At 51.4% G+C, this 20,828-nt stretch overlaps 1 protein-coding gene across 3 annotated transcripts in view; it reads left to right on the forward strand.

Annotated features, from left to right (window-relative positions):
* Positions 1-18,432, forward strand: part of SLC29A3 (solute carrier family 29 member 3) — a 43,373-nt gene extending 24,941 nt beyond the window's left edge. The window contains exons 3-7 of one of the 3 annotated variants that reach the window (XR_014292840.1): positions 314-396; positions 7,380-7,606; positions 11,767-11,929; positions 15,927-16,944; positions 17,919-18,431. Coding sequence is in view for 2 of the 3 variants with exons in the window: in XM_082610985.1 (XP_082467111.1) it covers positions 314-396; positions 7,380-7,606; positions 11,767-11,929; positions 15,927-16,578 (1,125 nt within the window). In the remaining variant the exon portion in view is untranslated. Of the gene's footprint in view, positions 1-313; positions 397-7,379; positions 7,607-11,766; positions 11,930-15,926 lie in introns of all 3 variants that reach the window. The other 2 variants (XM_082610985.1, XM_082610986.1) reach the window with 2 other exon arrangements.
* Positions 18,433-20,828: the final 2,396 nt, after the last annotated feature.

Raw genomic sequence — 20,828 nt, forward strand, 5'->3', positions numbered from 1 at the left:
GGGTGGAACAGGTAGGATGGGTGGGAGCATGGGCTGCAGAGTGTTAGCGCAGGGACAAAGTCCTACCCTTCCTTATGTCCCCAGCACTTAGCACAGCTCATTGCTGGTATCTGTTGTGTGACCGAGTGAGCGGTCTTAGGTTAGAGATGGGGCAAGACCATGCCATCTCGGGGTGGACTTACCCATCACTCGTAGGTGTCTAAAGACAGTGGGGAGAAGACCCACCAAGAGGGGCCCTGTCCATGCTCTCAGGTGGGGCCCCTCCGCTCCATCCTGAGTGACCTCAGCAGACTCCTCACTTCTGTGATTGCAGAACTACTTTGAGAGCTACCTGGCCATTGCCTCCACTGTACCCTCCGTGCTGTGCCTCCTGGTGAATTTCCTGCTTGTCAACAGGTAGGCCACCTTCCTCCCTCTCCCAGGCCCCTGACCTTCACCTCCAGCCTCATCCGCTCCCCTTTGGTCCACAGTTGCTTCTCTTCTGCTGGCTTACATGTGCCCACTAAAGTAGGAAGCAGGCAGTTCAGACTCCTCCATGAAGACTGAGAGTCAGATCGCTTACCTGGGGCCCTGCCTATGGAATGCCTGGTCAGGGAGCCGCACGCTGCCACATGGGGTCAGAGCTGACTGTCAACAGCTGCCTGGGCCGCAGGGACACCACGGGTGGTGGGTGGGGCCCAGGGAGCAAGGTTTGTGGAGGCTGGTCTTCCAAGTCTTTCTGAGAGCCGTAGAAAGTTAAGAGCCTGGGGTCTTCCCTGGTGGTCCAATGGTTAGGACTCTGTGCTTCCAACGCAGGGGGCATGGATTTGATCCCTGGTCTGTCAGGGAACTAAGATCCCACATGCCACGTGGAGCGGCCAAAAAAAAAAAAAAAAAAAAAAAAATCAGAGCCGGAAGTTAAGAGGCTGGCACCCCACCAGCCTGGTTCTCACTATATGGGAATGGGTCACCCAATGCTCAGTGCCAAGCTGGTAACAGCAGCTCATGAGTCGACCACCTATGGGGGTGGTCAGTGGGTGACTTTTGACACAGCATTTGTGAAGGGTGGGATGCACTGTGGAAGAAGGAATGATTTAGGAGATAGCCCGTGGCCCTTTCACCCCACTGGGTGACTGGTGCCATCCGTTCTCCATTTAGGTTTACAGGGGTAACAGCCTGAGCTACTTTGCCTGCATTTCCCCTAAGCTATCATTAGCTGATAAAGGTAGCTGCATTGTGATTCAGAAACTTGGGCATCTCTTGGGCATGGCCTACTGAAACCTTAGGTCACTGGTGGCAAACCTGTTTACCCAACTCTGCTCAGTTTGTAGTGACTACCTGGATCTCTGCTTGAACAGGATTCTTAGGCAGGTCTGACCTCAGGGAGTGTGCTGTGATTGATTATTGATGTCTGTTCTGAGTCCAGGAGGAGAGAGGGCAGCGCATGTGCCTCAGGTGTGCTAAGCCTGAATAGGCCAGTCTTTCCAAACATTTTATTTTGTGGGGTTATTCCAATGATCTGTTGTTGCAGAAAAATGATCCCAGAGCATGGTGGCTGAAAACATTACCACTATCTCTCATGGTTCTGGGAGTCAGCAGGCTCAGCCGGCAGCTCTGGTTGGCCCTCTCTCATGCGGCTGTAGACAGCTGGGGCCTCCGCGGGGCACCTCTCTCTCTGTCTATCTCTGTCCCTCCCCTCAGTCTCTCGCAGGTTGGCCTCAGGGAGCAGGACTTTTCATGTTGTGGCTGAGGAGCAGGTGCTCCAAGAGAGCAAGGCAGAGCTGCATGGTTTTGGTAACCTAGTCTCTGCAGTCCCATACCGTCCCTTCTGCCCACTCAGTTTTAAGGGACCAGGGACCCCACCTTTCAATGGAAGGAATGTCAAAGAATTTTGCACGCCTCTTAAAACCAAAGTGAAGGCTGGACGAGCAAGAGGGAGAATGGTCTGAGACGGCCTGGGGGCCGAAAGCCAGCTGGCCCCTAACCTGCCTGCTCATGCCTGTCCCTGGCACACGGGGCTACGGTCAGTGTCCTGGCAGGAGGAACGCAGCCTCCAGAGATCCCGCCCAGAAGGAGGCAGAGAATGGAGTTGTGAGCAGGGTAGAGCTGGGTCCCTGGCAGTGACTCAGAAGAGAAGGCATGAGGAAAGGAAGGGCATGCAAGAAGAGGATGACAAGGAAGAGGTGACAGAGCCATGGCGGTGGGCAGTCCCTCGGCCTCTCACCACCCTGTCTCCTTTCCAGGCCCCTCTCATGATCCTCTGTCCAAAGTGGAGGTGAGGAGATGTGCGCAGGACCACAGTGCCAGGAAGGGCTGGCCTGAGCTGGCGTCTTACCTGGCACTGCCCCCTCTGTGGTCGTGAGGTCCAGCAGGCCGGAAGCCAGCCAGGACTGGGGAACAGCAGCGGCAGGGAAGGCCCAGCCTCAGGACCCTGGGCGAATAATCTCTGATCATCTTAATTAGCATTCCGAGCACTCATAGCCCTCGGAGGCATTCTCTCTTTTAATCTTCAGTGGCCAAGAGCAGCAAGTTTATTCCCCTGTTTTACAGATGGGAAAACAGGCTGACAGAGGTGACCTGCCCAAGGTCATGTGGCCATTAAGAGGTTGGAGCCAGGATTGGAAGTGGGACCCTTCTCCCCCCACATCTGTGCTTGGTACCTCTGGGCCCCCTGCCTCCTAGTTCTCCAGCTTCACAGGACCCCTCCCTGCAGCCAGAGCCGCATCTCAGACCTTATAAGCGAGAGCCCATTTCTGCCCTGACTTCAGGCTACTGGAGGGAAGGAGGTGGTGAAGAAGGTCTGGGTCTGTCTGCAGTGGGCGCTGCCCTCCCGAGGATGGCTGGGAGCTGGCTCTGAGGGCTCAGTGTTACAGGGCATCCTCCAGAAGGGTCCTGCCCACCCCAGGGCCTGCCTGTGCCCTTTCCCGGCTCCAGGAGAGTCGTGAGGGCCATGTGGAAAATGCTCCCAGCCTCTGTCTGTTTCTGGACTGTGGGAAGATGGTTTGGAGCTAAGTTGTTTTTTATTTAATGTGCGAGATTGAAATGTCCCCTTTTCTCCCCTCCTGGAGAACCCTGGCTTTCTCTAACTGGCTCATCCATAATCGCCAAGTGTTTTATTATGTTAAATTTGTAGCATCATAAATACTTATGAGGAGGATTTACATTTTGGAGACTTATGAAGAAATCAGTCCCCTGGGGTCCTGAGCCCTCGTGAGCAAGGGAGGGAAGCTGGCAGCCTGGGTACATCTGGCAGCCCTCTCCAAGAATCGCATATCAGTATGACCTGCCCCAGGGTCCCAGGGCTGGAGCTGTCACTTCAGACGTCCCCTGTGCCAGAGCAGAGCCACCAAGCCTAGGGCAGCACTTGTCTAGACTTTCCCTAAAATCCCAACAGTGTTACCACCCCGTGGGCTGCTGTCCAGGTGGAAGAAGCAGAGAGTAAGGCAGTGTGCCCCCGTTAGTGGATGTGGGGTGGACTTGCACGGGGCACATTTTATAAAGCTTTACAAGCATTGACAATAGCCCCAGGCAAGATCCCTGAGGGCTTGGAGCCCCTGCAGGGGAGCTCCAGCTGAGAATGGGTTTTGCAGCTGGCAACTAGCTGGCGAGGAGGAGACCTGTGCAGGTGAGGGATGTTGGGGGGGTGGGGGGCAGAGGCGGAGCTGGGAGCTGCGTTGCTTTTGTAATGCATTTGGTGTTTACCTCCTCCCCTCTCCCTCTGCCCTCCTCTCCCTGCCCTGGGGGTGCCTGGGTAAGAAGTCCCCCAGCTCTCTCCAAAGCAACTTTCCTGTTCAGGCAACTACTTACCTTGTTTTGACAGGCACGGAGAGCTTCTGGGATGCCAGCAGCGTTCCTGGGGTGGACCTTTCCTGCGTTGCATCTGGGAGGAGGTGGTTGGAGACAGAGGCCATTCCCAAGGCTGGCTGGGATCGCTGCTGCTGTTTCCAGCTGTCTCCCTGCCATGCTGAGGGGGTCAAAAAGCAGAGCGTGAAGGGGAGCTTGAGGCCCAGCGTGCACTGCTGGGACCCCTTAGTTATCAACTTGTGCATCCAGCAGGTGTTTACCAGGTGCCTGCCAGGCCCTATGCCAGCCCTGGGGGTGAGAACGAGATGGGGCCCTGTCCCTGTGCTGCTTCTCATGTCTCCTACTCTGTCCTTTGCCTTCTTCTTGCCCCAAGGAACTGCTAAAACTTTGGGGCATTAGTCCCCAGCCTTTCTCTCCACTTGAATTTTTTCAGATTTAGAAGCATAAACTGGGAGAAACCTGAACTTTTTCTTGTCCCACCTCTTCTTTTTCAAGGAAACTGAGACCCAGAAAGGTTGAATATTTGCCTGGGGTCACACAGTGAATTGGTGGCAGAGTTGGCAGGGTTTCTGTCTCTGGACTCAGGCTCTGTGCCCCTGTGGCTCTTATCTTTGGGGTGGGTGGGGAAGCTCCAGCTCCTGGGAGAGAGTTGCGGGGCGGGGGGACTGTGTGACAGGGTTGAGTGTGTAACATCACCCTGAGCATCAGAGTAAGGCCTGACCACCAGCCTTCAGGGCACCTGGTGTGCATTTAAAATAGATACTCAGGGGCCCCTGGGGTCCCGGTGCTCACCTGACTGCCCACCAGCTCCTGCCCAGGCCAAGTCCCCTGCAGACCCTGGGAAGATGTGTCTTGATGTGGAGTTTCTCAGAAACAGACCCTGGAACAAGGATTCAAGTGCAGGTAGTTTATTTGGGTGGCCACAGTAGAAGGGGGGAGACTGGGAAGGGATGGCAGCCAATAAAAGAAGCCTTATCAAGCCAGCTCCCATAGAAGGTGACCAAGCTTCAGCTGCTCAGAACTCTGGCAGCCAGTGTGGAACACACACCTGAGGGGGTGGGAGCTGGGGTATTTATCCACCCACTTCCCCATCATTGGCTGAAGGCTATTCTTGGGAGGTGTTAATCAATCACCTGTCACTTGCAACCTGCTTCCTGGTGAGAGGGGAGGGCAGGAGGGCAGGACACCCATTGCTCAGAGGCGGAGTCTCTATGTTGCTCCCCAACTGGAAACCCTGATGTGCCTCTACGTGTTGGTTGGCACTCTTGGTAACAAAGGAAAGAGACACAAAAAAGATTTTCTCATTCTTTCCTTAGAAAATTAAAGTCAGGGCTGCCTCCGTTGCTGGATCTAGGGGAGTACAAACGTCCTTCTCATCCGCCGGCCCTGGGCTCTGTGTGTGCCTACTTGGCTTCATCTCAAATGTGGCCTCTCCCCATGCAGCTGGCCAGATAGGGACCAGCAGCCCCCGACACGGTCCTGGCAGACACCCAGCTTCTCTCTACCTTTGAGTCCCAGCGATGACTGACTGGCCCTGCCTAGGTCACATGCTAACCCCTAACCCAATCCAGTGGCCAGAGGTATGGGTGGGACACCCTGATCACCCCATACCAGGTCGTGTGCCCTCATTTGTGGATGGGTTGGTGTGGACAGTATGACCGTCCACCTCCGCAGGACACCTTGGCATGGAAGGAGTGCTCTTGGTGGGAGGGATGCTGGCAGACAAAGCCTGCATGCCCACTCACGCCCCACTCTGAGGATCAAGTCTTGGCACTTATCAGTTGGACTAGGCCCTCCAGGGTGGGGCTCCATGTCTGTCTGGTGTCCTCTGCTCTCAGTGTCACCTGCAGCCAGAGTCCATTTTAATTCCCTGAGTGTGCTACGCGCTCTCTCACAAGATATGTGCACTCACGTCCATACATACCTTACACTCCAGCTTAGGTATCGCCTCCAAAAAACCTATGAGATGCTCAGAGTGGGTTTTGTGCCCCTCAGATGTGCCCAGGATGCCCTATGGCCCTGCTGATGGAGCACTTTGCACACTGGAACAAAATGCCTGTCCCTCATCTGTCCTGTGTCCCGGGCATCCAGCCCAGTGCTGGACACACAGTATTTGGCAAGTTTTATTTGTGGAATGAACACACCAGAGAGGACGTGCCTTAGCAAGACAGCCATGGGTTGGGGCTCAGCAGACCTGGGTCCTCATCCCAGCTCCTCACACCACGACCTTGAACTATCCTTTCACTTCCTCAGGCTTCCTTCTGCCCCCGACACAGCCCAGGCAGCACCTGCTCTCCCTTCAGCCAAGGATAGGAAGGAAACTCAAATAAGCCTGGGGCCACAAAAGCACCTTGAAGAAATCCTTTCTTGCTTTTCATGCTCATCATTTCACACTTCTTTATGTATGTATATATTTTTTCTGCCTTTCATGTCTTTCTTTTTTTATCCAAAAGAAATTTGTGTATAACTAATCTGGATTTTCTCCCAGCCGCCACCCACTGGTTAGCAGGAAAATTAACTAAACGTCCAGTCTGGTTTAAAGCTTAGTCTAAGCTGATGGTTTAAACAGCCTCTTTAGATGATGTTCTCTCTCCCTGGAATAAAAATGCACTTTCACAGAGAGTTAGGCTTCCCTGCTTCTCCCTGCAGGACGGTGTCTGGGCAGGTTGGAGGCTGGGAGAGGTGTAAGGCTTACATGCAGGAGTGGGGTTGGATGGGGGCAGCTGGCTCTAGCTTGGCGTCAGCTGCTGCCCATGACAACTGAGACCATCACAGGAGCCTCCTTCTGCCCTGGCCACCTGTTCTGGGCCACCCATGTTCCCTTCATTCCCAGGGAGGCAGTAGAGTGTCATTCTGAGAGCACAGGTGGGAGCAGCCGACTGACCTTGGGCAAGTTGCTCAGCCCCTGTGACCTCGGTTTCCTTATCTGTATATGTGGGGTAGGTAAGAATACCTATTTTGTGGAGCTGGTGTGAGAATTCAACAAGTTAGCATTTAGAACCCACTTAGAAGAGTACCTAGCACAAATGAAGTACTATCTCAGTGTTTGCTTTGACGACGACAGCGATGATGATGATTTTCTTGTCTTCTCCCTTCTCTCCCTGCCACTGCTAAGTTTTAGGGGAAGGAATCCCAGTGGGTGGTTGTTCTGTTTAAGCACTAGACAAAGCCAGCAGGAGCTCATCCCCATGGCAGGAGGAACGGGGGTCTTGCCTCAAGAGCCCTCATCTCCTGTCCTTGAACCTCACAGCAAGATGAAAAGAAGCAGCATCTGAGAACATTGCCCTGAGCCGGGTACTGCTGCCTGGCTCTATACACTCCCCGCCAGAGATCCTCACAACCACACCTTCAGGTAGATTGATTCTCCTTTCTTTTGTATGGATGCAGAAGCTGAAACCGGAATGATAGAGTCACTAATCCAAGTCCCCACAGGACTGTGAGCCAGGAAGGCAGGATTCAGACCCAGGCCTCCTGACTGCAGAGTGCACGGTCCCAGCCACTGAGCACACCTGCTTCCCTTAAGAATGTTCACCGACCCCAGCCTGGCATGGGAGGCCCGAAGGGGTCTCTAACCGCTTCTGGTATCCTCGCCTTAGGGTTCCGATTCATGTCCGCGTGCTGGCCTCGCTGACTGTCATGCTGGCCATCTTCGTGGTGATGACCGTGCTGGTGAAGGTGGACACCTCCTCCTGGACTCACAGCTTCTTCGCCGTCACCATCGTCTGCATGGCGATCCTCAGCGGCACCTCCACCATCTTCAACAGCAGCATCTTCGGCATGACTGGTTCCTTCCCCATGAGGAATTCCCAGGCGCTGATATCAGGTGAGAGCTGGGGTCCAGACAGCTGAGCAGGTCAGTCTACTTGGGGGTTATTTGAAGGAGCCAGAGGTGAGCATGTGGTAGCCCTTCCAGAAAAAGAAATGAGTGTTAGTTGTGTTTCCATGATCTATTATTGTGTAACAAAGCATCCAGAAACTTCTTAGTGCCTTAGAACAATAAGAATCATTTCTTTGGCCCATGTATCTGCAGTTTGGGTAGAAGTTCGCAGGGACAGCTTTCCTCCTCGGCTCCACGTGGCATCAGCCAGGATAGCTCTCCTGGAGCTGGAGGATCCACTTTCAAGATGGTGTGCTCACCCAGCTGGCGTGGTGGTGCCGGCTGTTAGCTGGAAGTTCAGCTGGGACTGGGGCTGGGGCCAGGGTTTCTCTCCATGTGAACCTCACCACGGCTGCTTGGGCTTCCCCATAGCATGGCCTCTGGGTTGCAAGAACAAGCATCCCAAGAGGCCCAGGCAGAAGCATTATTTCCTTTTATGACTTAGCCTTGAAAGACATTTAGGGGCACTTCCACTATAGCCATAAGCCTGCCTGGATTCACGGGGAGAAAACACAGACCCACATATCTCAGTGGGTGAGTATGAAAATCATACTGTAATGGGAGGGGAGACATAGTTGCAGCTCCTTTTGGAAAATACAGTCTGCCTACCAAGTGCGTTTCCTGAACCAGCGTTCCTTTCTTTCCCTCCCTCCTCTCCTCCTTTCCCTTCTCCTGTCCCCTTTCCTTCTCGTTATTTTTCCTTTCTCTTACCTTTTCCCCCTTCTTCTCTCCATCTTTTCTCCCCTCTATCTGTATTTCCTTCCTCTGTAATTTTTAGAAGACCTACTATGTGCCAGGGATTCAAAGATGAACAAGACTCAGCCTCCCAGGAGCTGATAGCCTGGTAATAAACTCCTCTGTTACCCTGAACTTTGGCATTTTACGGGGCTGCTGACATGACTTGGGAGCTAAAATTTTGATCCTAACCGAAGCCTGTTGCCTAGACCTTAGCAATTCTGTTCTCTCACCCAAATGTCTCAACAAGATGAAAAGGAGCTGGGTCAGGAAGAATCTGTGCTTTCCCAGGAGACCACCATCCCTTAAAGCAAGACTGGGGGCTCAGCTGCTCTGTTCAGTGTCTCTGCATGTCCATGTTGTGTGAAGGGGTGCAGTAAGCATTTGCCCACTTCAGAAGCATTTTGCGAAGAATCTGCTCTGTGCCCATTAATTGATAATGCCAAATAGTATGTGACAGGGATGACAAATACCTGGACAAGTGTATATCTCCTTTCTGTTCCCACACCAGTGCCAGACATCACTAATCGATCTGTATCTTTCCTCCTAAGCGTCTAAATCCTTCTCAGCATAGCACTGGAGACACTTACTGTCAACAGAGCAGAGTTCAGATGTGAGCTCAAATATGTTTGCCATTTTTTGTATAAGATTAGGCTTCTGGCTGTATCCTCAGAGAAACCCTTGGGCGTAAAGTAAAATAAAAGTGGACCCATCACTAAGTTTCCTGAGTACAATCAATATGTCCCTAGCAGTGCTTCAAGAAGGGCATGCCTAGGCTGAGGGAAGTGGCCACTGAACACTGGATTTAATCCCTTCTGTCATCCTGGTCTCTTGTCCCCTCATCTCCCTCCATCCTGCTAGAGGATTTTTCAATATAACAACCTTGCTGGCTATCTCTCCAGGAGCCAGTGACCAAACACACCGATATGTTGGCAAGGCGCCCTTCAGGTTCATCTGGCCACCTGCGAACCTTCCAGAGAAGGAGACTCTCCCGTGCATTTTTAAGAAAGTCCATTTTTGAAAAAGTGGAGAAATCTAGTACTCACACTTCAGCATTAATTACCCTGGGCCCTAAGCCGTTGTCACCACCGTGTGCAGCTCCCAGTGGGCACCCATCACCCTGGAAGATTCGAGGTGTCCCGATCTTCCAGAGGCCTCAGTGCCACTCACCAGCCCCCATTGTTTTTCATCCAGAGGAACCCATCTGTGAATTCTGTGTGTGTTGGCATCTGAGGAACAATTCATTTGTTTTATACTGGTGTTTTTTTAAGTCCCTCGTTTGCATGTATTTCCATAACTGATGAGATAAAAGTAGGGAGTCATGAAGGATGAGCTCCCGGAGGCCTGGTTTGTTGTTGATGATAATATTATAAATTCTCTACAAGTTGGGAAGAGAGAGAGGAAGTAATGTTAAGATCTCTTCCTCAGGGCAGCTAGGGAATGTCTTATGGAGTTTAACTCTAGTTCTTACAAATCACCCAGGTGGGGATTACAGCTTCTCAGAAGTTGGCACCCTCTTGGCAAAGAGTTTACCCTGTTGTTGCTGTTTTGATGTAGGAAGGACAGAAATAACCAAACACCTAATTGGGAATCTGAGAGGATTTATGTGGCACTTCTCAGTACCAGACACTGTCCTGCTTTACCTGTAATGATCCTCTTAATCTTTGTAACAGCCCTAAGAGGTGGGTTTTAACATCCCCATTTTACAGATAAGAAACGGAGGCACAGAGAGGTTAAGTGACTTGCTGAAGGTCACACACGTAGAAGTGGTAGAGTGAGGATTGGACTCAGATGTTTTGATTCTAGAGTCTGTGCTAGAATTAAAACATCACTATGCTAACTTTCATTTCTTTGCCCTCCTCTCAGATCCCAACCTCTGGCCCCACCCAGGCTAATAGAACTCATATTGAGAAGGTTGGAGAGAAAAAGGGCCGTGGACTGTTTCCGGCAGAGCCACAGAGGTGTCAGTCAGAGTGTGGGTGAGGCGGTGAGGATGGGCATCGTGGTGGACGAGGGCCCAACTGTCCCTCTCCCACCTCTGCTCTGTGCAACAATGGGCAGTGAAGTGGTGCCTGGTCAGACCTGCCAAGTAGTGACAAAGCTGTTTGCAGTCAGTGGCCTTCTTGCCTCCTTGAGACTCAGTATCCTGATCCTCTAACGCAGGCAAATCCATCCGTGCAGCCAGGCAATCCTGTGTTCACAGGCACTTACTGTGTTGATCCTATTGGACGCGTCCATGTATTCATTGTTTTTTCCATTCACTGTTTCCATTTCCATCCCACTGTGGTCTCATGGGAGGGACAGGACAAGTGTGAGTCCCATCTTCCAGGCAAATAATCAGGCTGAGAGGAGTAATGATCTGCTCACATGTGACCATGTATAAGCTCTGACTCGTGGCCAGCACCAGTTGACCACCCACGGTTGTGAGGGTTCAACAGAGAAGCAAGACACATGCCCTGCCTCCCAGAAGTGACGGTGTGATTGTGGTGAAGAAGGGGACTGACGTTCGTAGAAAGCCTGCTGTGTGCTGGGCTCTTTCTAAATATCATCTCATTCAGTCCTTGCTCTGCAAGGCAGGTGTCATTGTCCCCATTTCACAGATGAGCAAACTCTGGTCCCAAGAAGTCATGTTGCCCCCAGGTCATGGCGAGCAAGTGGCAGAGTCAAGGATCAGATGTACGTCTGTTTGGCTCCTGGACCCATGAGTCCCCTCGGCTAGGTTGTGCTGCCTCTTCTGTTAGGTAGCAGAGAAAGACGTGGTGCCACGTGATCACCTGGGCCACGTGCCGAAGCCCTCGGCAGGAGAGCACATTCCATGTGGTGGGGCAGTTGCACGCATGCGAGTGTGTGTATGAGTTTGGGGTAGCATGGTGTGTGAGTATATAGGAGTGTGTGGCTGAGTGTGTGTGTGTGTGTGACAGTGTGGTTTGTGACTGTGTGTCAGTGGGTGTGTGAGAGCTTGTGGTAGCCTATGTGTGTGTATGTGATTGTGTATGGGTTAGCGAGTGTGCATGCGTGTTCACACGTATATGGTGCACAGCTGCCGTGGGGTACAAGGTAAGCTCCATGAGCTCCTGGGCGGCTTTCTAACCGGTAAGGACTCCCCAGGTCAGCTGGCCTCGCTCGAGGCAGCGGGGAGCCTGTGCTTGGACAGGCCGGAGCCTCTTCCATGCCCCTTGGAGAAGAGCTGGGCTGGGTATACCCTCCTAGAGTCAGAAAGCTCACGGCTGCAGGACCCTCCTCGCCGTACTGTGAGAGCAGCAGCGTTCTCAGCAGGGACAACGTGAGGATGGGGCAGAGCGGGCGGGCCCGAGAGGCAGGGAGGGTGGGCCCGCCCTGACCACCTGCGGGGGGTCCCACGCTCTCTGCAGGAGGAGCCATGGGGGGCACCCTCAGTGCCGTGGCCTTGCTGGTGGACCTGGCGGGGGCCGGTGACGTGACGGACAGCACCCTGGCCTTCTTCCTGACGGCGGACGTCTTCCTGGTGCTCTGCATTGGGCTCTACCTGCTGCTGCCGCGGTTGGACTACGCCAGGTGAGGCCGCGCTAGCGCTCTGCGGCATCCTTCTCTTATGTGTACTTATACCTTTATACTGTCTGCTTGAGTTCTTCTATCCTCTAGCTAGAGCCCATGTTCGTTTCCTGGCTTACTGCCTGTCTCCCTGCTGGAGTGTGACCTCCCCTGAGGGCAGAAGTAGAGTGGGTTTTGTTCTTTGCTGTATCCCATGCCTCGAGCTGTGCCTGGCTCACAGTCATTGCGCAGTAAATTGGCTGGGCCGTTGGACATGAGAAGTTGGCTTTGCGTAGCAACCCCAAGCAGCTGAGCAGCTGGAGTCTGCGTGTTTTCCATCAGAGAGGGCAGGTGGCGGAAGTGGGACCTGAGGAAGGATAATGATGAAAAGTAGCTCCTTGGGCTGCGCACCTTCCCTGCTCTGTGCTCAGCCAGGCCTCATGGGGCTTCTTAAAGCTCACACACCCTCTTCTCATGGGGTGCAGCACTGTGACTTATCGTAATTGTGCCCGTTCACACATGAGAAAACCAGGCTCAGAGAGGCTGAATTATTTGCCTGAGTCCAACAGCCCGTCGGCAGCAAAACCAGCGTTCGAACCCAACTCCAAACCTCTGTTTCTAACCCCTGTCTCTTGGGGCCTCTCTCAACCCTTCAGGACCTCTTTCCTTGCCTTAGTCTCTCTCGCTTTCTCTCTCTCCTTCCTCCTTTTTCTTTTTTGCTTCCTGCTGCTCTTTAAAAAACAACCCGTGACTTTTTCTTGCTTTTTATTCTTTTCAATGCATTTTCATAACCATTGTCGTATTTGATATAGGAATGGCAGGAATTATATTCCCCATTATACAGGTGACTAGACAGAGACAGAGAAGGCCAGGTGCTTGGCCTGTGGTCCCACAGTGTGCGAGCCACAGAGCTGGGCGAGAGCGGGGGTCCTGGCTCTGCCGGATCCATGGGAACATATTTGGTGTGGGGGGCACTGAGCTAAGCAGTCCATTTTTTTCGCTTAGGATATATGACAGCCTTGTGCAGTTTTTACTGTATTTTCCCATTTTACCGATGAGGAAACTGAGGCTTTGGAGAGTTAACAGACATGCCCAGATTTCTTACCTGGTGAGTTGTAGGTGGGGATTAGAACCTGGAGCCGTTTCCCAGCTGCGCCATTTCCACTGCATCCTGCTGCATCCCTGGCTTGTGACTGCGAGGTCCTTCCTCACCACTGACTCCTCCTGTCCCTGTGAGAGTCTCCTCGTTAATCCCCAGAGTCCCCTGCCTTCACCAGAATCCTGAATCTGCCGGGGCAGGTTGCTCTCCCCAGTTAGAGGATTGTTGTAACTTCAGCTGGCCTCCGTGGCCTCAGGAGGATAAAAGGGGACTGAGTGATGACACCATGTACCCCAGGTGGCTACAGACCTGAGTCTGCCCACCCCCTCCCTGCCCTTTCAGGGCTGTCATCACAAATTATCCAGTTGTGCTCCACGATGATGTCCCTGTGATTCCTGGGGTCTGACTGGCTCGCTGTCCTCCCAGCCCCTCATATACTGCCTGACACCTTGTTGCTGCTGATTAAATTATTTTGAGGCAATGAACAGAAGGCAGGAGGTTCCCACTACTCCTGCTGTTTCCCTGTGTCCTGTTTCAGGGAGCCTCGCGTGGGCTCTTTACACTGGGGTGGCCAACCTTCCTTGTTTGCCTGGGACTGAAGTCCCAGGGGTTCCCAGGACCGGGAGCTTTCAGTGCTAAAACCAGGATAGTCTTGGGCAAACCAGGACAGGTGGTCACCCTAGTTTTCAGTCTCACTTAAGCAAGCCAAAATCCTTTCCAGCTGAGCACGTGAGACAAGAGAACAACCCAGGGCTATGCCAGCCCATGGAAGTTTCTATTTCTTTGCATATTAACACTTTGGTCAAGGCTTCTGGGTTTACAGAAACCTATCTGAGGATGGAGCTTTAGAGCTGTGCTCCCAGGGCTGCTCAAACTAAATCTTACTTAAAAGGGAGCCCACAAGTGCTGCACCCAGGAGGGCTGGGCTAGGCTGCCCCATCCCACTCAAGAGGAACTGAGCCTCACGCAGTGGTGGAAACTGCTGATTGTGGTAGGGTGAGATGGGGCAGTTAGATTTGGAAGAACTTATGAAGAGCTTTGACCAGAAGAACTTGGTAGGCAGCTTCCTCAGAGCAGACTAAGGCAAGAACTTGATGCTGAGTAGAAGCAGAAGTAAGAATAGTCCTTTCTCTAAATAGTGATTGGGAAACAAGACAAGGTTCAAGGCTGAAGTGCTCAGCTCAGCATTACATGGAAAAGTGATTCTGGGGAGGAGTCCTCCCACTGACTCGCTTATGGACAGTATGTAGGCTCTTAGGATGGGAAGGCTGGCAGGGATCTCAGAGCTACAGCTACAGAACCCCTCCATTTTACAGAGGAGGAAACTGAGGCCCCGAGAGGGGAGTACCTGGCCTAAGGTCACAGAGGGGAGGCAGAAGTGGTGCTGAAATCAGAACCCAGCTATCACCAACCTACTGTTCTCCCTGGCCCCACACCAGTTCTTCTGTTTGAGATATATTAATACAATCAGCCCATGTCTCCTGATTTTTAGGCACCCAAAGCCCAGAGAGGTTGAGTGACTCAGGAAAGATCACACAGCAATGCAAAGAGACCCAAGCCTTTTCTACTCTGGTCAGAGTAGCAGAAATTGAAAAAATTGATCATATTCAGTGTTGAGTATATGCGGGAAAAGATACTTTTATAGGCTTATCAGTTCTTTCAACAATTATGTTTTGAAGGGTTATTGTGTGCCCAGAGATTTAGCTGGGAACAGCCAAATGTGTCTTTGCCCCAGAGAGCTGTCTTCTACTGAAGGAGACAGAAGATAAACCAGTAAACCAACACAATGATTATAAATTGTGGTCAGTTCTGTTTAGAGAAACAGGTGCTCTCATGGAGATTCAAGGGTTAGGTTACTTTAGTTAGGGTAGGTAGGTGGTACAAAGCAGAGATAAATTGGTTCTACCTATCTGGAGAGCAGTTTATCAATAGATATTTAATATCTATCAAAATTTTAAAGGTACAAACCTTGTGATCCAGCAGTTCTTCTTCTAGAAATCTGCTCTACTGAAATACTAGTGTATATGTGCAAGGATTTATGTATAGGGACATTCATTGCACCATTATTTGTAGTAGAGAAAAACTAGAGCTAACCTAAATGTCCAGCATTAGGGGAGCAGTTAAATTGTCTATCCATACAGTGAAATACTCGGCAGCAACAGAGACAGAGCCGTCTGTCCCTGTGTGAAAGGATGGCCACAAGATACTCTTCTTTAGGCAATTGTGTGTATACATTTATGTATAATAGTTATGCATGTAGGCAGTTATATAATGTATTTATATTATGTTAGTTATACTGTTGCAAAAAGTTTTACAATATGTATAGTTTGATCCCACTTTTGCTTAAGAAACATAGCTGTGTGTGTATGGTGTTTGCACGTGCATGGAACAATATACACCAGACTCTTAATGATCTGTACCTGTAAGGAGTGAGAACAGAGGTGGGAGGTGAGAGTTCTTGTTCTACTGTATCATTCCTCTTATGTATTATTTGGGTTTATTGCATCAAGCATGTGTTACTTTTATAATTTAAGATTTTAAATTACTTTTATATTTGAAGAATAAATGCTACTTCAGCTCCACCTCTCCCCACCCCCAAAACCAAACAAAAATAAGTGAGTGAAGACTGGATCCCAGGCTCACCATGCAGTGGTCAGTGCTGGTTTCCTCTCTCCCTGCTCATGGCACGGCCAGCACCACAGAGCAATGGACTGGAGTCCAGCCTTACAGGCAGCTCCAGGACAGGAAGGCTGGGGACTGTGCAGGCCTCCCTCTGGCCACCCCACAGCACACGTGTTATCTGAGGGCATCCTGGGGCTTAGGCTTTACATGCTGGACCTAAAGACCCCCCCGGCCTTGTCTCTGAAAATCCCGAGTGACCCTGCTTTCCAGCCCTTCTTACCACTAGCCTCTCTCCTGCAGGTACTATATGAGGCCTGTCTGGCCGGCTGTGTTTTCTGGTGAAGAGCAGCTGCCCCAGGACTCCCCCAGTCCCCCTTTGGTGGCCCCTGGATCCAGCGACTCCCAGACACCACCCCTGAGCCCCATCTTGAAGAAGACTGCTGGCCTGGGCTTCTGCATCATCTACCTCTTCTTCATCACCAGCCTCGTCTTCCCCGCCATCTCCAGCAACATCGAGTCCCTCAGCAAGGGCTCGGGCTCGCCGTGGAGCACCAAGTTCTTTGTCCCCCTCACCACCTTCCTCCTGTACAACTTTGCCGACCTGTGCGGCCGGCAGATCACAGCCTGGATCCAGGTGCCAGGGCCCAGAAGCAAGATGCTCCCCGGGCTTGTGCTCCTCCGGACCTGTCTCGTCCCCCTGTTTGTGTTCTGCAACTACCAGCCCCGCGTGCACCTGCAGACGGTGGTCTTCCAGTCTGACGTGTACCCGGTGCTCTTCACCTCTCTGCTGGGGCTCAGCAATGGCTACCTCAGCACCCTGGCTCTCATCTATGGGCCCAAGATCGTGCCCAGGGAGCTGGCCGAGGCCACTGGGGTGGTGATGTCCTTTTACATTTGCTTGGGCCTGGTGCTCGGCTCAGCATGCTCTGCCCTGCTCGTGCACCTCGTCTAGGAGGGGCGGTGGCTAGACCTCGGTGCTGTGCGATGCCTGGGAGCCTCAGCAAGATGGGCAGGAAGGGCCAGGAGCGCCCAGGTGGCGAACAGGAAGGGCTGGAGTTGGGCTCTGCAGAGTGCAGAGCACAGAGCACACCCGGGCCTCGTTGCTGCCAGGGAGCTGGGACCAGTGCTGTCCCCGGGACCAGGCAGACATTCCAGATACTTTGACAGATGTCCTGAGATGTTTTGAGGACCAAAGACACCTGAATAAGACACAGTTACAAGTTGCACAGAAAGCTCCTTGCCGATGGGTACATTCTGCCTGTTGTTATTCCCTCTTGGGGAAAGTGTTGCCGGTGTTCGGCTCTTGAGTTGTTACAGGGTGAGTGCCAAGACCGTCGACAGGCCCTTTGCCTTCTCCCAGCCTTGCTCCTTCCAGCTGATGGCAAGATGCCAGACTCCTTAGCCCTCCCTACCCAGAGGAGGTCCCCCTGGGATGGCCAGTCCTCAGGCCAAGGGTCTACCCAGGCCTGTGCAGACCCCCACTTTCCACCAACCAGACTGGGAACCCCGGGAAGACAGGCCTTCCAGGAGCCCTTCCTTCCCTGGACATGGGCTCCAGAGGGCTTCCCTGCTGTACCCAGGACCAAGCATGTCAGGCCCGGATTTCAAACAGGGATGCTTAAAGTGGTCTATTGTCTGGGTCAGGGCAGGGTTTAGTGTCCATGTTTACAATATGTCAAGGCCATTGGTTCAAGGGCCTAATAAATACCTGGGTATTTAATGAAAGCCTTATTGGTGGCTGTTTTAGGGTCTTGGCAGGAAACAGCATACTCAAACTGAGTAATTTAAGGATATTTGAAGAGTGGGCGTAGGAACCCGAAGGGGTTATGCATTATATCCCAGAAGTATTGGGCTGGCCAAAAAGTGCTTTCGTGTTTCTCCGTAAGATTTTGGCCAACCCAATAGTAAGGCTGTTCTACCCCAGGCCTGAAGGGAGGGATACGTCCAGCCTGCTGTGACCCACAGGAGGCATGTTCCCTCCTCCCGTCCATCTCCTCTGCGCCCCTGTGGACTGAGTCACAGCCAAGGAGCAGGCGGGAGATGGAGACTGGACTGGAGGGGCAGAGGGTGTCCAGAGGGGGCCAGTAGCCCCTTCACCTTCCTAGGTTGGTTTATTATGAGCATCAGCTGAGCTCTGAAGCTTTGATCAACAGAATTAGGTGTTGCTTTGTCCTGGTTTTTTCTGGGTAGTCGTATATTTTGAAGCTGTTGTTTCAAAAGGCAACCCTCAGGTTCTGAGGCCTGCACACACTTGTGATTGCCTGACATGAGTAGTAATTTATATTTTTTCAGGTTCCTTGAAGGCTCCCGCAAGGCTGTTCCTTGGGGGAGCAGGCTGACATGGGAATCCGAGAGAGGAAGGAACTAGATCAGACCAGGAGTTTTCTCAAGAGCTGTGCAGGAAGCACAGAGCTTGCCCCGAGAAGTGGCAAAACCCTGAGAGCTGTGAATCCAGCGGCTCCTGCTCTGAAGCGCACCGGATCCGAGATGTCCTGTGGACAGCTGATTAAACCGGGAAGCAGTCAGGAATCCACCCAGTGGCAGCAGCTTATGGTCCCCACCGACTCGGCTGGTACACACTCCCTCTCTTTGGCCAGAGAATTGAAAAGGACACCCTTGAAAGGTTTTCTGAAACTTGATACTGGAAAAAAAAAATTTTTTTCTTTTAAAAATAAATTCTCCCCTTCCCTTGCAGGAAGTTGAAATCTCCCCCCTTGGTTTTTCTTCACTGACTTCAATGCTGTTGATCATTTGGGGCATCTGTCTGGGAGGTGAGGTGACTCATCTCAACCTCAGGTATCTTATAAATGGGGAGCATGTCTGTTTTAAGGTAAAACAGCAGTCTGAGCTCAGGGGTGGGACCGCCCTGGAGCTAACAGAGGAGGAGGGGTGGGGGCCTCGCATGCTCTGTTGAAGGGGGTAGCTTTCCCGTTAGTGAGTTGATTTGGAATTAGCGTGGAGTGAATGGGGAAGAGGGTGGCCGGCGTGATGATACAGTGTTGTGGGGAGCTGAGGAGGTGACGGGCTCGCAGTGCCAGCTGTGCTCCCACGGCCGCTGCCGGAAGAGGGGCCGCCTGCTTGGCTGGTGGGAGGGTTATCCAGGCTTTTGCCCACTTTTCTTTGTTGCTCACTTTAGTGGGCATTTTGCAAAGGATCATTCCTTCTCAGGGAGGAAGGTAAATAAAAATACATCTCCAAGTAGAGGGGCAGACTGGAGTTCAGTCACCCTTGTCCCCCATTTATTGTAATAGCAGCTCATGGGGCTTGTCTGCTCTGGGTCTCAAGTCTCATGTGACCCCAGGAGGCTTGTGGAAGTAGCTCACGTGTTTTGGGGCGTGAACAAAACTTGCTAAAGAGGAGGGGATTTTTCAGTGAAAGAGGTGGAGGAGAATCCCTGAGAAGTTGCCTTTGTCTGGTAGTGCTCTGATTTAATCCCAAGTGGCAGTTTTTAGTGCATGCCCTTGTGTATTTCCATCCCATACACATCTTCATTTTCCTCCTTCCATTCAACAAAGAAAGCTAGAGGCAGCCAACTGACTCTATCTAGTGGGTTCCTACATGCATGGGGACATGAGGAGGCTTGACCCAGGTGTGGGTATTATTAGTGAAGCCCATTCATTCTGCTGTCTTCAGCCCAGTGCTCCTGAGAACATTCGGGACCCTCTAATCAGCTTGGACGTGATGTGAGGGGGTTTACTGCAGGGTCCTGGCTTCTGAGACCATGGCATGCTTTACTACAGAACTTCAGATAGAAGAGAGAAAGCCGAAAGTCAGTTGAAAGATTTCATTCTACTGGAGGTTAAATTTAAGCCCATGCTCATCTTTTTTTTTTTTAATTATAGTTTATTTACAATGTGTTAATTACTGCTGTATAGCAAAGTGATTCAGTTATACATATATATATTCATTTTTTATATTCTTTATTATGGTTTATCATAGAATATTGAATATAGTTCTCTGTGCTAGACAGTAGGACCTTGTTGTTTATCCATTCTAGATATAAAAGCTTACATCTGCTCACCCAACCTCCCACTCCATCCCTCCCCCAACTGCTTCCCCTTGGCAACCACCAGTCTCTTCTCAAGGTCCATGGTTCTGTTTCTGTTTCATAGATAGGTTCATTTGTGTCATACTTTAGATTCCACATATAAGTGATATCATATGGTATCTGTTTTTCTCTTTCTGACTTACTTCACTTAGTATGATAATCTCTAGTTGTACCCATGTTGCTACAAATGGTATTTTGTGCTTTTTTATGGCTGAGTAGTATTCCATTGTATATATGTACAACATCCTCTTTTTTTCTTTTTTATAAATTATTTATTTATTTATTTTTGGCTGCGTTGGGTCTTCGTTGCTGCATGCAGTCTTTCTCTAGTTGCGGTGAGCGGGGGCTACTCTTCGTTGTGGTGCGTGGGCTTCTCATTGCAGTGGCCTCTCTTGTTGTGCAGCACGGGCTCTAGGCTTGCGGGCTTCAGTAGTTGTGGTGCACGGGCTCTAGAGCGCAGGCTCAGTAGTTGTGGTGCACCGGCTTAGTTGCTCCACGGCATGTGGGAGCTTCCTGGACCAGGGCTCGAACCCATGTCCCCTGCACTGGCAGGTGGATTCTGAACCACTGCGCCACCAGGGAAGTCCAGTACCACATCTTCTTTATCCATTCATCTGTCGATGGACATTTAGGTTGTTTCCATGTCTTAGCTATTGTGAATAGTGCTGCTCTGAACATAGTGGTGCACGTATCTTTTTGGATTATAGTTTTGTCTGGATATATGCCCAGGAGTGGGATTGCTGGATCATATGGTAATTCTATTTTCAGTTTTCTGAGGAACCTCCATATTGTTTCCCACAGTGGCTGCACCAGCTTACCTTCCTACCAACAGTGTAGGAGGGTTCCTTTTTCTCCACACCCTCTCCAGCATTTGTGACTTGTAGACTTTTTAATGATGGCCATTCTGACTGGTGTGAGTGGTGCCTCATTGTAGTTGTGATTTGCATTTCTCTGATAATTAGCGATGATGAGCATCTTTTCATGTGCCTATTAAGCCCAAGCTCATCTTAACCCTGTGTGCTTTCTGAATGAAAGTATCTAGTTTCTACTTTACCAGCATCACTTCCTTGGTGGCAGCTTTGCCAGTGCCAGTTATGCCTGCAGTCTGAGTCACTGCTGCTCTCCACCCGTTAGCTGAGGTCAGCCCAGTTTCC

This window comes from Mesoplodon mirus (assembly GCF_964341445.2).
Source record: "Mesoplodon mirus genome assembly, chromosome: 2".
Classification (NCBI taxonomy): Eukaryota; Metazoa; Chordata; class Mammalia; order Artiodactyla; family Ziphiidae; genus Mesoplodon; species Mesoplodon mirus.